Genomic DNA, 16,099 nt, shown 5'->3' on the forward strand with positions numbered 1-16,099 from the left:
CCTGACACTATCATCCTGTGCACAGATCTGTGCCCCCCCAGGAGAGATGCAGGGCTGTGTTGGACTCTTCTTAGGAGTGCGGGGCCCCAGATCTGCACTTGAGATGACAGCATGCTGCTGCTGCCAGCTGGGGCCAGCACCAGCACTGGGTTCTTTCTGGCACTCGACACCAAGCAGACTTGGGTGCTGGTGCTGGCGCCAGCTGGCAGCATGCTGTCATCCCATGTGCAGATCTGGGGGCCCGTGCCTCGCCCGGGAAGAGTCTGGCATGGCCCTGCAGGTCTCCCAGGGGGTGCGGGCTCCCAGATCTGCACATGGGATGACAGCATGCTGCCAGCTGGCGCCAGCACCAGCACCCAAGTCTGCTTGGTGTCGAGTGCCAGAAAGAACCCAGTGCTGCCTGTGCCAAGTGCTGGAAAGAACCTAGTGCTGGTGCTGGCCCCAGCGCGGCAGCCTGCTGTCATCCTGCACGCAGATCCGGGGGCCCGTGGAGGAGTCTGGCACAGCCCCACAGCCCTGCCGGGGGGCACGGGCCCCCAGATCTGCATGCAGGATGACAGCATGCTGCCACTGCTGGCAAGTGATATGGGTTTTGCTTCGAACAGTTTAAGGTGAAGTTTCATAGAAACTCCTGCACCTATCTCCTTGAAACCTGGAAGGCTTCATGCCCCCAGAAGGGGCTACCATCCTTGCAATTTGCACCAAATCAGGCAGGAAATGACAAAGTTATAGGCATTTTAGTGATTCCCCATTATAGCCTTTGGCCAGATCACCAAAACAGTGTTGAAACTCTGAAACAGATTTGGCCAAATTGAAATGGAACAGTGATCTGAAACACTGAAATGAATCACTGCCCTCCAAAATGGCCAAATCCAAAACCGAAATGAAACATAGCCATTTTGCACAGCCCTACTGGTTAATCACAGCATAAGTATAACATGTGGCGGAGGCCAAAGACATAGCTGCCCGGAGGGTGCAGGACTGGATGCAATACCCCTGGGATCCCTTCCAATTTTGTGTCCCTATGTTTTATTAAGCAGTAGCTATTGTTTTTTCACAGGCAAAAAGTTCTGTCAAACCATTCATCCAGTTCAAAAATGAACTGATGGAGCTCCCAGCCACACTGCAGGGGCAAATAGCCTCCTGCCACACACGTGGCAGGCAGGAACCACAATTATGTGGACTGAGTATCAGATCCCATCGTACCTTAACCTGTACGTCTGGAGGGGCCCTTACAGTCATAAGATTAGTTATAATAAGTAATATTCTCCTTCAGCTTATCATGCTATAAACCAAGAGTTTTGACCCTAATCAATTATTGTTTTGGCAACCATCAATCCTTCTGTGTCATGGTGTATGCATGAGAGGTAACCCAGACATTTGATGCATATACGTAGGCAGGAGTTTGGAGGAGTGGAAATCAATTATTGTTAATTAACAAAGTAATTACTTAATTCCAAAGACTCTTTATATATATTTATTTCATTTTCTATGGTTTGTAGTTTTAAGCTAGAGTGGCTTCAAATTTGTGATACTCAGAAAGTAAACTCTTGAAGGGGAGCACCAATTTTTAATTTTTAGAACTATAAGAACCCAAATAGCAGATTTTCTTGAAGTGCCTCAGAAAATTAAATTTTACATAGACACTGGGCACATCTACATGAGTTCATTTACTCTGCAGTAACCAAAATTACTGCACAGTATGGGTGTACGTGTACATATGCATGCTCATACTGCGTGGTAAATATGACAATTTATGCCGATTTGAGCATAAATTTGATACCTGAATCATGCAGTTATCAAATTTATGCCTGATTAGTTACTGCGCAGTAACACACATGTAGGCACCTTACTGCACAGTAACACCGTGTGTATGGATAGACTTGGGACTAACTTTAGTCCCAAGTCAGTACACACACAGCATTAATGTGCTTTAACACTTGCTCATGTAGACGCGGGCCTATTCCCACTTACTGTGCAGTAATTTACTGTGCAGTAAATTTAAAATGGCATAAATGCATGTGTAGACATGCCCACTATGTACCAAGAGTTGGATTATACTGCGTTCCTCACATACAACAAATAACCTATATTGCTGGTTTTAGTGTAAAAGTAAATACTATCTTAACTACGACAACACAGCAGCAATGTTTTGCTATTGTGGGATTAAAACCAAAGATCTTCAGCATCAAAAAGACAGATTTTTGTCACCTGGACCAAAAAAATGCTTCCACTAGCTGATAACAGTAGAAGGTGCACTGTCAATATGTAATTCCAACCAATAGAGGGAAACATGACACAGTTAATCAGGATTTAGTCACTGATTATTCTCAGTTGATGCTTAATTGTAGATTTTAGGAAGAGAAACTTGGATTCAATATTTTGATGGTTTTCAATAAATGTAATGTTAGATCACCTGTGAATGACTGCAAAAAGATCTTCAGTTGTACGAGGTTTATTTGGAGACACAAAAACATCTTCTGTTTCAGGCTGAGAATCTTCACTCAATGGCGAAATTACGGAATCATCACTTGGAGAAGATTCTTAAATAGGAAAAAGGAATCACTGATATGAGTCAGATGCCTGCCACACATTACAACAGAACTGCTAATGCAATTTGCAGGCTCAAGTAATAATGGAATTGTCTAGACAATAATATACACTTTATAATCTAGTCTAAATATTCTATGTCATCAACGACCTGGAAGATGGGATAGAGCGCACCCTCAGCAAGTTTACAGCACACATCAAGTCCAGGAGGGCAGGGCTAGGATTCAGAGAGACCTTGACAAATTGGAGGACTGGACTGAAAGAAATCTCATTCAATTAACAAGGAAAAGTGTAAAGTCCTGCACTTAGGACAAAACAATCCTATGAACCAGGACAGGCTGGGGACCAACTGGTTAAGCAGCAGCTCTGCAGAAAAGGACCTGGAAGTTACAGTGGACAATGAGCTGAATATGAGCCAAAAATGTGCCCTTGTTGCAAACAAGACTAACAGCATACTGGGCTGCATTAGTAGGAGCATTGCCAGCAGACCAAGGGAAATGATTATTCCTGTCTATTTAGCACTGGAGTATTGTGTCCAGTTTGGGGCTCCCCCACTGCAGAAAGGATGTGGACAAACTGGAGAGAGTCCAGTGGAGGGCGATGAAAATAGTTAGAGGGCTGGGGCATGTGACTTATGAGGAGAGGCTGAGGGAACTGGGTTTATTTAGTCTGGAGAAGAGAAGACTGAGGGGGGATTTGATAGTGGCTTTCAACTACCTGAAACGTGGTTTCAAAGAGGATGGAGCTGGACTGTTTTCAGTGGTGGCAGATGACAGAACAAGGAGCACTGGTCTCAAGTTGCAGCAGGGGAAGTTTAGGTTAGATACGAGGAAAACCTTTTTTACTAGGATGGTAGTATAACACTGGAACAGTTTACCCAGAGAGGTTGTAGAATCTCCATCGTTGGAGGTTTTTAAAACCCAGCTAGAAAAAAGATGTGCCTGGGATGATATAGCTGGGGGTGGTTCTGCTTTGAGCAGGGGGTTGGACTACATGACCTCCTGAGGTCCCTTCCAACCCTCATTTTCTACGATTCTGTGATTCTATATATCTGTCAAAATGCTGTATCTTGGTGCAAGGGGCTGGTTAACTTTTCTTTTTTTAACATTAATAAAATCACAGAAAAATGTAAAATACAAGTTCTCCTAAGAATCTTTAAAGCAGAGAGGGTGAGAAGCATCTGCTATTAAACCAGGATAATTTCACTGATTGATATTCATTGAGCTATGCTGATTTGTGGTATCCTGGAGGTACAATCCAATATTTTTAGAGATTGCTAAATATAAATTTGGATGCCATATACCCCTTTAAGAATAGAAATAATAATTAAAACACTTACCTTTCAATGAAGCATGATCTGCACTCCCCTGTGTCTCCTCTGCCCTGCTGTTATCAGAGGCACTTTTGGTTGCAATACCTGATGCAATATCATTTTCTTGCTCGGAACTATTTTCACTGAGTGAATTTACAGTTGCTGTCTCGGACTCATAGGTGATATTCCCAGGCACTTTGTTATCATGGTGGCTTAAATCAAACTGGTGCTTAAGCTGATTGCTAAAGTCTGCTTCCCCCTGCTGGGATATGGTTTCATTCACACGTTCAGATACAAACTTTTGTTCAGAGGCTGCTGATAATTCTTGCTGAATCTGCATGTGATCAAGGCTCTCATCCTGTTCCATGCCAGGAGTTGTCTTTGCTTCATAATCACTTGTGAAGACAATTGCGCCTTTTTTAAATTCTTCTGTAGAAGTGTTACAGGTTTTATTTGGTGTGTTTTCTGGTAACAGTTCACTATCTGGGTGCATATGGTCTTTGAAGGACTTAGCTTCTAAACTATCCACATTTGCTAAGGTTAGTGAGTCTTGATCACAAGTATTCTGTGCTGTGAAAGAGGAACTTTTTTCTGAATTCAGATTATCAGGGCCTGGCTCTACTGGAGAAAAGTCAGGATAGGACATTATGGCATCTTCAGTGGAGTACTGACGTGATAATGGTTTTTTACCTACAAATGGTTTCATTTTGACTGGAGAAATGCCAGTCACCATTAATGTGGTTTCTTCTATGAAGACAAGATCTGTGTCACTGTCTTTTTGTTTTGCATCTTCAGGCTTATTAATTGATCTAAGGTGAACAGATTTTAAAACTGAAGGTGTGATAGCAAGGGCTGGTGGAGGATTAGGATTTAGCGCTTCTCCTACCACGTTCTGTTTATTGTGATTCAAAACATGCAACTGGTGTCTGTGAGAAAATGGTTTATTCAAGACATTATGAAGAGCACTTAGGTCAAGATGAGTAGGAGGTATAATTGGAAGTTCAAGATCTTTGTTTATAGATATATTGCCGTCTTTAGAAGGTGGCTGTTGCAATGAGGACTTCCTTTCTGGTACTTTTGGCTTTCTTTTACCACCCCCTGGGGATAAGGGTCCAGAAAAGAAAGCTGTTGGGAAAGAAGATGTTGGTGTTTCAGACTGACTGGAGTAACCACTAGACGGGGAGGCTAAACCAGCCAGCTTTTCTGGAGAAGCCAGTTTAAACTCATTATCAACAGAGGGGAGGGATGGAGTGGTGGCTCTTGATCCAGACTGTGACGTTTGTGATTCAGAACTCTCTGGGGACTTGATGCATTCTATGACTGTAGTACCCGTAGCAGTGCTTGAATTGGATAAAGACCTATAAGGATCATTAGTTTTCAAGTCATTTAGAAGCCAGAGATCTGCATAGTGAGATTGGTCAGCACCTTCATCTTTAAATGATGGAATATCTGTGGTGTCAAACGGAGTGTCCTTTAATCCACTGTCATTCTGGTTAATCCAGGAGAGTTCCTGTTTGCTTGGCAGATTAGAGTTTTCCACTCTGGAGGGTATGTTTGAAAACTCAAGTGGCAACTTCATTTCCCTGGAAGTGTGAGGCACGTGCTGCCCACCGCTTATCTTTGGTTCGTTCTTCTCAGGAAGATCCATGCTGCTCTCAGATTTTCTCAAAGATGAGCTGCGTTTTGGTGGGGCTGGCTTTGCCTTTGGTTTCTTAAGAGAGATACTCTGTCTTCCCTGCCTCCTGTGGTTTACACAACCCTGCCAGGCACAATCAGTGATACTGGAAGCAACACCTGCATTCTGGCCACTCTCAGAGCCTGCGGCTGCATAGTTACAAATATAACTTTTATTACCCTTGAGACCACAGTCAAAGTGCATGGAGGTATAATATCCTTCAGTGTCCACAGAAAAGTGAGAGCTACTGTCTGCCTTGTCAGATGGAGTCTTTTCTAGAAAACTGTCATAAGTGGCCATGCTTGTAAAACTTGGGCATCCCAGGCTGTCAGCCTTTGGGCGTTCAGGGCTGAAATCCTGACGACACGATGCATCGTGATGATGATGCAAGTAGTTCCATTCGCTATCACTCGTGTTGCTGTTATTGGGGTCATCAAATAAATCTGCTACGGTGGAGGTGAAGGAGCTTGCCCTGTGACCTCTAACCTTATCTACGTGATCACTGAACTGCTCTGTTATAAAGACACTGGAATCCTCATTGGCGTTAGGAGCGGTGTTCAATGATAGCTCTGAGTCACAGTGTGAAGAGCCAGTCAGTGGAGGAGAGGCAGCTGGAGGAATGGTTTCAGATGTCTGTGAGGGACATGTTGAGCTACTCCCACTCCAGTTCCCACTGGAGGACTGGTGGTCATCCTTTTGGTCCATGTGACTGCTGAGAAGGACACCTGCTGTGGAAATAGAGTGAATGGGGCTCCCAAAGGTGTCAGAGTTTGAGGAAATCTCACAGCTACCAGAATCTGCCATCCTGGACAACCTCGACCTCCCTCTCTCATTTATGTTATGCTCTGGACTGTGGAGATGCTGAGAACAGGTCAAACCTATAGGCTGGTGTTCTTGTGAATCTTGTTTATCGATGGCATCTTTACCCTTTTTTGGGATTCTTTCTTGGCTTGCCAAAAAGCAGTTTGCTTCATACACTGAAGTTTTGGCCCCAGCATCTTGATCAGCTTCACTGGTTCTAGCACCTTCACGAGGAAGACTCCGTGATCGGATGCGGTTGCTCACTGCTGTAGCAAACACTGAATCCCCATTGTCTGTCAGCACCAGGATGTTGCCAGCTGAGTGTGACAGGGAGGCTACAACACTCTGACCTCTCTGAGCTCGGATTCTTCTCCTGGATGGAGCAGCAATAAGAATTTCTTCAGTCTGGCACTCAGAGTCTCTGGTACCTGATCTCCGGTTGACTGTACTGGAGAAGTCTGGGTTTGTATGCACAATTACATTCCGTTCTCTTGCTACAGGAGACTCATCAGAATCTAGGATATACGTAAAATAATGTGAGATACGCTTTCACATTGCCGACTAAGGATGACCCTTAGAGCAATCTGAGAAACATATCTGCTGTGGTTTGTCTCTTTTTTTTGCTGAGTATTGAACCAAATTTAACTTTACATATTTAAAAAATATGAAGGTAGACCTTATCCTGGAAAAGTGGGAAATTCTTTTGTTCCTGCATAGTGATCTCACTCTGAGCTAGTCTTGCTGCACTTAGATACAAATTCACTTTTAAGTTTGTGACACCATATTTCAACTAATACTGGCTGTTTGCATGAAATGATACCTCACAGAAAACTTTGTAAACATCTTTTTCAAACAGGTCTATTTGAATTTTATATCATTTATGAATTTCTTTTCTCTTCTTTTTTATTACTGAGGATATTTAAATAGCAATAGGTTCTTTGTTTCGTAGGTTCGGGTGTTTATTCCCTACTAGGAACACACTCCTGTTTGCGATACAATTTCCACTGGAACCAACTACAAGATCATGACTGACTTCAGGTACAGATGAAATAAAGCTGAAGACATACAGACTCTGAGCCTACTACTGATCTCACAACAGTTTTAAACTTGGCTGCTATACAAACCTAAGTAAGATCCCAACTAGGCTACCAGATTTCACGCAAATATCTTCAATAGTAAGGGACAAGAGGAAGAAAATCGTAAAAAAGTTTCACATAAAAAGAATGTTTGGCAAAGTTTTCCGTAAAGCACTTGTGCAGATATCAAATGAAGATATCTAACATTCAATTGGTCATACACATAAGTTGCTCTGCGTGCTGTGACAGCTCATCAACTTGGAGGGTAACATCTATCACTTCTTTACCTTAAGATCTCTTGCACAAGAAAAAACTTTCACTGAATCTAGTTACTTTTTATGTACATAACTATGGTTATAGAACAAAAATAAACTGAAAAAAAATTAAGTAAACTGATTACATTTAAACAATAAGGGCTGAACATGAATGTCTATATCACTCGGTAAGGTCTCTGGTACATAGAGGCCATATTGAGCGATATAGCTTTTCTTGCTGTATTAAAGGAAGAAAAAAAACAAACAAACAAACATTATTTCCAAGCTTCACAACCATTAAAGCTTAACAACTTCCTTAGAAAGCTGTTTGGAAGGCAGGCTACCACTTCATATCCCTGCAATTTAAGTCAGTTAGAATGCTATCTATTGAAGATTTTTATTTATACTACACCTATTTCTTGTTGCACTCTTCTGGGGATGCCAGAGATGGTTTTCCTCCTTCTCAACTTTCGTCTCCGCTGTAGTACAGATTGTGAATGAACAAGAGAGCAGCGTATACTAGCCTCTCTGTCAAAACCAACTCCTGCAACCCATAAATAGGTCTCATTAGCCTTTAGAAATGGTAAACAAATTTTCATGGCTGGAACACAGAGGAGGTATGTGAGCTTGGATTAAGCCTATGAATAAATATAAGGGAGCCCTTATGCAGCTCTTATGTAAAGTATATTATAGTATATCACAGTTTTACTTCTAACTCCAGCCCCATCTCAGCAGCCTGCTTTGCCAAAAGTAACAGAAGGGGAAAAAATAAAAAACGAAAAGGAAAAAAAAGTTAAGAATTCTGTAGGGCAAGGCATCTGTGTCAGAGCTACTTGCTTGTCTGCCTTGGAGGCAATGATACCAACACTGCTGCAAATAATGATCCATTCAGCTATGGTCTGACTAATTTCAAAACAAATAAACTGGGTCATAAAACCATTTTGAAGTAGTCTGGTGACTCTTAGGAGGCCAAGGCACAAGTCAAAATAGAATTGCCAGGATTTTCAAAAAAAGTTGCCTAAAGTTGGACTCCGAAGTCCACATTCAAGCTTAGAGAACGTTCTTCTTAACTATTATCTGTGGCCAAGAATTACATAAATGGGCACCTAAAAATGCAAATTCTAAAACCACAGGTAGACACCTCAATAGCTGGTGTGGACTTATGAAGTGCTCAGTATCCAGGAGCTCTCAGAGAAGTTAATGGTAGTTGCTAAGTAATGAGCATTTTTGAAAACCAGGCTGCATATTTCAGTGCCTTAATGTGGATTTTGTAGCTGCACTTCAGGTACCCATTTATTAGAATAGATAAGAATACTTTGCTTTGCATCTTGTTGCTTCAGGAAAGCTTTCTCTCCTGCTCCACAGCCAATATAAAGTTAATTGGGAGCCAGCCAAACATTAGCACTTAGCTTTTATAGTTTCTTTAGCAAATGTAAAGTCATGCTCTCTGAAGTAGGCAAGGTTCATGTTTTAATAAATGTGCCAGATCCGTAAACACTGAAGTTAAGGCCACTTGTTATTGTGGTTCGTAATAATAAGAAAACAAACAAACAAAGAAAACCGAAACCAAAAAAAACCCCTCCTGATTCAAAAAGCTCTATTTAAATAGTGTATAATTATATCAACCATAATTATACACAGACATACACATACAGATTACATTACATAACAATGTAAAACATTAAAAAGTAACTTTCTTGTAAAAGTTCTTCTTGAAATCTACTACTGTGAGATAGAGGCGTCAGACAGATGTCCTGTAACCACCAATGCCCCTGGAACAAGCAGAGGAAGAACTTTCTTTAATGATGAACAAAAGAGCTATGCATTCCATTAACTGTAATTCTTAAAAGTCACGTATTTATCAGGTTGGAAATTTAAAAAAATAAAATAAAAACAGATTGTTGTAAATGAAAATCAGAACTATCAGCAATCAGAAGTTTCAGCAATTGTACCTTCTTTCAACATAATCCTTGTGGCAAACATGCAGGGTTATCTGCTAAAGCCAAGTGATCTTGGGCATATCCCCTTTGATATGTGCAAAATTACTTCCAAAAAGTTTGAGTAAGGATGATAAAGACAGACATGCAGAATTTTACGTGCTATACTTGGTCTCTAAAACTGATCAGGAAAAGGTTGGTTCCAATTTAAGACATGTTAGTTTTACCTAAATATCTCTGTTTCTTGAAAAGTTGACATTTGCCCCCGACTTGGAGTTATACTCTGCTCCAAAATGGGCGTGCAACCTGAGTGATATTAGAAAGTAGCATACCCAAGAGAATATATTCCTTAAAGTGCTGTACTATATTTTGAATTAATACTGTCTTTAGGAGTGGACAAACATCACAATTTTACTTTTGTCTAGGGCATAGACATAAGACCTCCCCACATACATTCTATTTGTAGCAATTTTAGAACAGCCCAATGAAATACATAATATTTATGTTATAAAGCTAACTGTAAATTTGCAACTGTTTTTTGTGATCTCTGTACCAAAATCTTTAATCATAGAAGTTTGCCAAGTTTACATTCTTAAAGGAATAAAAATGTGGTATAAAAATTTGGGGGAAAAGGTCACATAATTTTCCTATTTATGAGAGCACCAAATGATACAAGGAGGTGAGGGGACAGAGAGAGCAAGCAAGCGAGAGAGAAAGAAAGGAGCTGATACTTGTCATTTTGGAAAATAAATTATCACTCATATTTCATAGCCTATATACATGCTGCATATTAATATGGAAGTGAATCCTTTAGATAAATTCAGTGACTTAAAATTTAAAAGCCTTATAAATAAAGATGCCAGTACTATACCTTCAACCTAGAGGCATGAAAAGAGAGCTCAAAGCAGTCGTTTACAAGTTATATAACCAATACTTATATATTCAACACAGTACAAATACTAAGTATATTCTTTGCTCTTATTTGCTCCGTTACACATGATAATCATATGATCAATCACTGCGGCTTTCTGTGTTATCTTTCAACTAAACTCAAAGAGCTATGTTATGTCTTTATGAATAAAAACAATTAGTGTTATATATAACAAAATTACACATCATACTATAGACACTTATGCTAGATAATAGTTTATAACATGACACCAATACACTGAAGTTACAGCCAAATTAATCCTAGCTGTAACTTCAACAACCATATTGGATGTACACTAGGAATGAATTTAGTTAATTAAATGTCTTCTAACCTAAATTCTTGAGGGACTGCAGTAGACTCTCAAAGTCTTGTATTTTGAAACACACTTAAAATAACATGCTTTGACCTAAACACCCTTAAATCAAGCAAAAGAAATAGAAGAGATTTGTACCAGTGACATTGATGGGGATAATGCAAGAGGAAATCACTTGGGCATCTTGTTTCATTTTCTCCTCCGGAGTTGGGAGAGGTAGTGCTTTACTCCAATTGGTTTGCTTATCCAGTGTAGAAGGGATATTATGTATTGGATTTTTCGGCCTCTGCCCTAACATGACATCTGTATCTTCGTCTTCGGGTGGATGGGACTGCAAATTAACACATTCAAAATCAGTGTTCACTGTTAAGTCTTTCAAGGCTAATTTTTAAACAAAGCAGTTTCTACTGAGATCAGAAGTAGGTTGTAGGGAAGCAATAAAGAGTTATAGATATTCAAACAGGTCAACTGCACTTTTTCTCCCAAGTGGATGTGATGTTACGGTAAGAAAAAAAACATATCCTCAACATACTGGAAACATTGTGGTGAAGAGTAACTATTTTTGGGGACATATTTCAGTTTCTGAAGGTATAGCCTACATTTGTTACAATATGTACCCATTATCACAAATTTTAAGTCCACCCACACCCATATTTGCATGTCATTATCACATGCACATAGAACTGCTAGAAATGTGCATGCAAATACCTATAAGCACTAGTGTAGTGACAACTTCTGAAAATGAGCCCCAAGAAATAATTAATTTGACAAGGGGCCCAAAGCTTTCAAAATATCAATCCGTGCTTTAGAAAAATACACATTTTGCTTTTATGAATCAACCAGGAATATGAACAGTTCAAAGAGTGTGGAAAAATCTACAAATAAATATTTGGCTGCAGGTGCTGTTGACGGCAGTAGTGTCAAAAGAATCCTAACCAATGACTGTCACTTTAAGAAGCATCATTTGGAGAGCACACATATTTCAAGACATGTTACTAAGACCACTAGACATAAACATATAGAAAGCCGAATGAGCACAGAGAGAAGTTAATTACATGGAAGAAAAGAAGGTAAGTGCTTTTAAAAAGAAAAGAGAAATACCCTATCTGCAATGATGAAGTTTCAATGAACAAGAAAGGAATATGTGACCAACATTTCCTTCTATTCCTGAATTAAAGACATATTTTGAAACCATCTCAGTCTGTGGAAAGAACTTTCTGTTTTGTTTGGAAGTGGGGGAGGGGGAGAAACTCTTATTCTTTGTCTGCCTATCTTTCCCGTCTTCTGTAGTTAATGCATTTCTGTGACAAGTCTTTGACTAGTTCAGGAAACCTGTCTGTATCTTTCAGTAAATATTTAGCAATATTTCCTAGCCTGGTTTTCTTTTCAGTGTTAGATTCCCAGCTGGCTGACTATTAAGGCTCTCATTTATGTTTGTTGCTTTCAGTTTATTGCCAGAAATTTAGCTTTATGAGCACATGTAGTTAACATAAGATATTTTACTTCCTTTCTTTGGCACAAAATGTAGCATTTCATGCTTAATATTACATTCTCAAACCAAAATTGTTCCCTTTATGCCACTTCTCTTAATCACATTCTCACAAATCCTGTGGGAGTTGCAGATCTAAAATTTGGCAAACAACAGTTCCAAACTGATTGCAAAAGTGTTTAAGATCATACTTAACAGCCAAATTGCAGGACACTTACTTACCTTGTTAATGTTATCTGCAAAAACACCCATAAACCCAAGAGAGTGTATGTTTTCCCCCCCTGAGAAAAACATTTTTTTCCATGTAGGGTTTTAGTAAAACATTGCAGTCTTCTTTCTCTCTGGAGCTTTTGTGCCGATCCCCAGCAGACGTGAATAGCTCATATAAACTTGAAGCACAAAAGACTTTGTTTCCTAGGTAACTTCCAAAAAAAAAAGTTTTGGTGCATGCAAAAAAAAAAAAAAAAAAAAAAGCCACACACACACACACACTCACATATACACATGCAGACTGCATTTGTTGCTGATTTATTCAGTGAATAACAATGGATTGCCAGACAAAGAAAGAGTAGTGACCTGACTACAGGCTCTGACTATCTACTGAAGTTGTCCCTTAAACAACAAACATGACAGCTGTCTGTGGAATAAATACATGCTTTTCCTTGGGCATCATTTGAATGATTCCTTATGATTTTGAAAAATACTGGGGAACTCCACATGTTACAAGAAAAGAATATGCAATCACATAGTCCATCTGGCTCTAGGCCTTCAAAACTAGGTAATAGGGGGAAACAGTTTCCAGTCTACTAAACCTGTTAAGCTTACCCAAATTAAAAAGAAAGCAGTTGGCATGCCTTATTGATAGAAGAGTAATATATAAAAACTGTTTTCCTTAAGACAAGGCCAAAAAGTGAGCAAAAGAACAGCAAGCAAGAGAAAGGGTTAGAATTTGAAAGGGAGAAAATGAGTGAGATAGGGCTGTTAGTTTAGGAATGCTGGTTTTTCCAATACCTTTCTACTCCATGGGGTCATGTGGCAACACTCAGTGGGGGAGGGCGAGCGGGTGCTGTTAAACTATAAACATGAATTGTAAAAGAAAAAAAAATTAAACACTTACACAAAATGATTCTGGTTAAAACATCAGTTTTGTCTGGGGAAATGAGTATGAAATGTTAAACAGTAAAATTATAATGTCTATTTCCAACTGAGCAATTTACCTTCTAGAAATTGTTACTTTTTTCCATGGTATCACTTGGTACTTAAGGACTTGACCATTGACACAAAACTTGTGTAGACATTCTTAAATCATTTTAATGCAGATTTATGTTAAGTCAACTCCTTAGCATTGACACAAAGTTAATATAAGGCGCTCATCCAAATTACATATTAATTATATATCTTCTAGTTAAGTGGAGATTAAAGATGTTTTTATCTTATAGTTAAAAATGCACATAAATAAGGGCAATTCTGCAGATGATATTATTTGGTAGTTCAAGTCTGAATTTCTGACTTCATTATTATAACCAGCTAAGCTGTAATCATTCCATCAGAATAACAAAGGACAGTTGTCTCCTCTGCACTTGCATAATGTTTTAAAGGATGTATATAGCTGTCCAGCATATTATTTGATCTCCCTGAATCCCAATATTTTTCAGTTTTTTTTCGACTCGGAGATCCTGGTTTGTTTATGATGACTTGTACCAACACTTATAAGTGAAAGATGACATCTTTGGAAATGCTAAATAAAAGGTAAAAAGAGACAGAGAGAGAGAAAAAAAAAAGAAAATGTGGCCTTTGTTAGTACTGAAATCCTTTGGTTATGAAGCATTTTTCCATCTGGGTAACAGTGAACGTCTCTCATTTTGTAGGCTAGCAAAGAGATCCAATTATGGGCCACATTCCTTCCTGCCTGCACCAAAACCCGCCTGTTCTGTGAGTCACAGACCACAGTCAGAGAACCCCTGGAGGGTATGCAGATGTACTGAGACATTCAGGGCCTAACTTTCAGTACTGCCTGAGGTCAATTTTTCTTTTAAATAACACCAATTCTCACAAGTTGCCTGTATCTACATAGTGGTCCTGCCTCCAGTATTACCTTGCCTCTTTGTCCAGGACTACAACTGAATGCAGCTTCCAAAATAGGTGTCCTCATGTATGATGGAAGAAGGGAAGCAAATCAAATATCAATGACCACTCCCAATTTTCCTAAAAATATTTAGCAAGCCATCTGGATTAAGTCGAAAACAAATTCTCTCAAAATGAGAGCAGGGCTAAAAAATGGGACCCCAAGCACTGAACAGTGTTTAATACTATTGCCCAGTTTTTGCAAAGAACCTAAACAAGAAATACAGCAACAATTTAGGTCTCCGCTAGCTTTTCCCATGTGAAAGGATGATGCTATCCTTTCATCTCTCGCCACAGCTTCCAGTAATCTCCCCTGAGCAGAATCACAGCAGCCAATCAACTTTTAGACTGGAATTCAAGTTTTCTGTGGCAGGTTTTAAAGACTTCCTAAGAGGAGTGTGGATTGTCTGAGACTAGTTTCGCTGATTTGACAGAGTCTTAAATGTGGAAATTCTCACCATGTTAAGATCAGGGCCACATGGTGCCTCTAGGTACACATACAAGAGGGGAGAGCCTAGGGATCTCTTCTTTCTGACTTCATCAGTAGTGTAACCAAAAGGAGGTATCTGAGGCAGCTGACCATTGCTGGCTGGCCATACCCACTGCCACCCACACCTGGAAGCTGCTGCTGTGCCATGCTCTACTGCTGCTCAGGGCACACAGCTGCCCTCTTATGCCTCTGAACTTAATAGGCACATCCAGATGAGCATGCATGTGCATCTTGCAGTATCTCAAAGCCCTTTGAGATACTGCAAGAGGCATGTGTGGAATGAAAAAACATTCTCCATGCTGCAAATTTGCAGTATGGGGGCAAAACTAGACCCCTTATATCCTTATATCCAGGGTAAAAAAAAAAACGCAGGGGAAAAAAGCGGGGCAGGGCACGGTCCCGAACTATTTCCTGAGACAACCACAGAGGCCGGGGAGGGCTGGAGGAGGGGGAAAGGCACCATGTGGGGGGACCCTGCTCCGCCGGCCCCCAGGAATGCTGTCCCTCCAGCCCCCCGATGGCTGCCCCCCCCAGCCCCATCCCCTGCTTACCCCCGATCCCCCCGATCGTTACTCCACCCAGCCCCAGCATCGTGGCAATTAAAAAAAAAAGCCCCGCACTCACCAGCAGTAGCAGCTGCCGTCAGGGTCACAGGGGCCTCGTGGCAGAGCCCCTCTATGCAGCACAGGGCCCAGGTTACAGGTATAGTGACCCCAGCTGCCCTACAGTGTGCAGAGCCACGCAGTGCCCTGCCAACCCCGGCCGCACCCGTGCAATGGGGCAGCAGCAGTGCGGGTGCCAGGAGGCCAGGGCTGGTTCCCACTGTCCCATGCTGCATGGGGGGGGAGGGAGGGGTTTCTGCCATGAGGCCCCAGTGCCCCCGATGGCAGCTGCTACTGCTGGTGAGTACGGGGCTTTTTTTTTTTAATTGCCACAATGCTGGGGCTGGGTGGAGCAGCCAGCAGGGGCCCTTTTATTTTTTTTATTTTTTTGAGTCCCAGACTGCTGGGGCCAGGTGAGGGGGGTGGCATTCGGGGAGCCCCGCTGCCCCTTGTCGGGGGGTGGGGGAGGAGCTCTGCCACGTGGCTCCAGAGCCCCCACAGCCCCTACTACTGCCGGTGAGTGCGAGGCTTTTTTTTTTCTTAAG

At 41.0% G+C, this 16,099-nt stretch overlaps 1 protein-coding gene across 3 annotated transcripts in view; it reads right to left on the bottom strand.

Annotated features, from left to right (window-relative positions):
• NHS (NHS actin remodeling regulator) overlaps positions 1 to 16,099 on the bottom strand; it is a 120,351-nt gene that overhangs the window by 7,317 nt on the left and 96,935 nt on the right. For all 3 annotated transcript variants that reach the window (XR_003093446.1, XM_025201099.1, XM_025201100.1), the window contains exons 4-8: positions 13,350 to 13,412; positions 10,988 to 11,180; positions 8,081 to 8,212; positions 3,890 to 6,853; positions 2,417 to 2,543 (exon numbers count right to left, since the gene is read on the bottom strand). Coding sequence is in view for 2 of the 3 variants with exons in the window: in XM_025201099.1 (XP_025056884.1) it covers positions 2,417 to 2,543; positions 3,890 to 6,853; positions 8,081 to 8,212; positions 10,988 to 11,180; positions 13,350 to 13,412 (3,479 nt within the window). In the remaining variant the exon portion in view is untranslated. The remainder of the gene's footprint in view (positions 1 to 2,416; positions 2,544 to 3,889; positions 6,854 to 8,080; positions 8,213 to 10,987; positions 11,181 to 13,349; positions 13,413 to 16,099) is intronic.

Source organism: Alligator sinensis, unplaced genomic scaffold (genome assembly GCF_000455745.1).
Source record: "Alligator sinensis unplaced genomic scaffold, ASM45574v1 scaffold583_1, whole genome shotgun sequence".
Lineage (NCBI taxonomy): Eukaryota > Metazoa > Chordata > Crocodylia > Alligatoridae > Alligator > Alligator sinensis.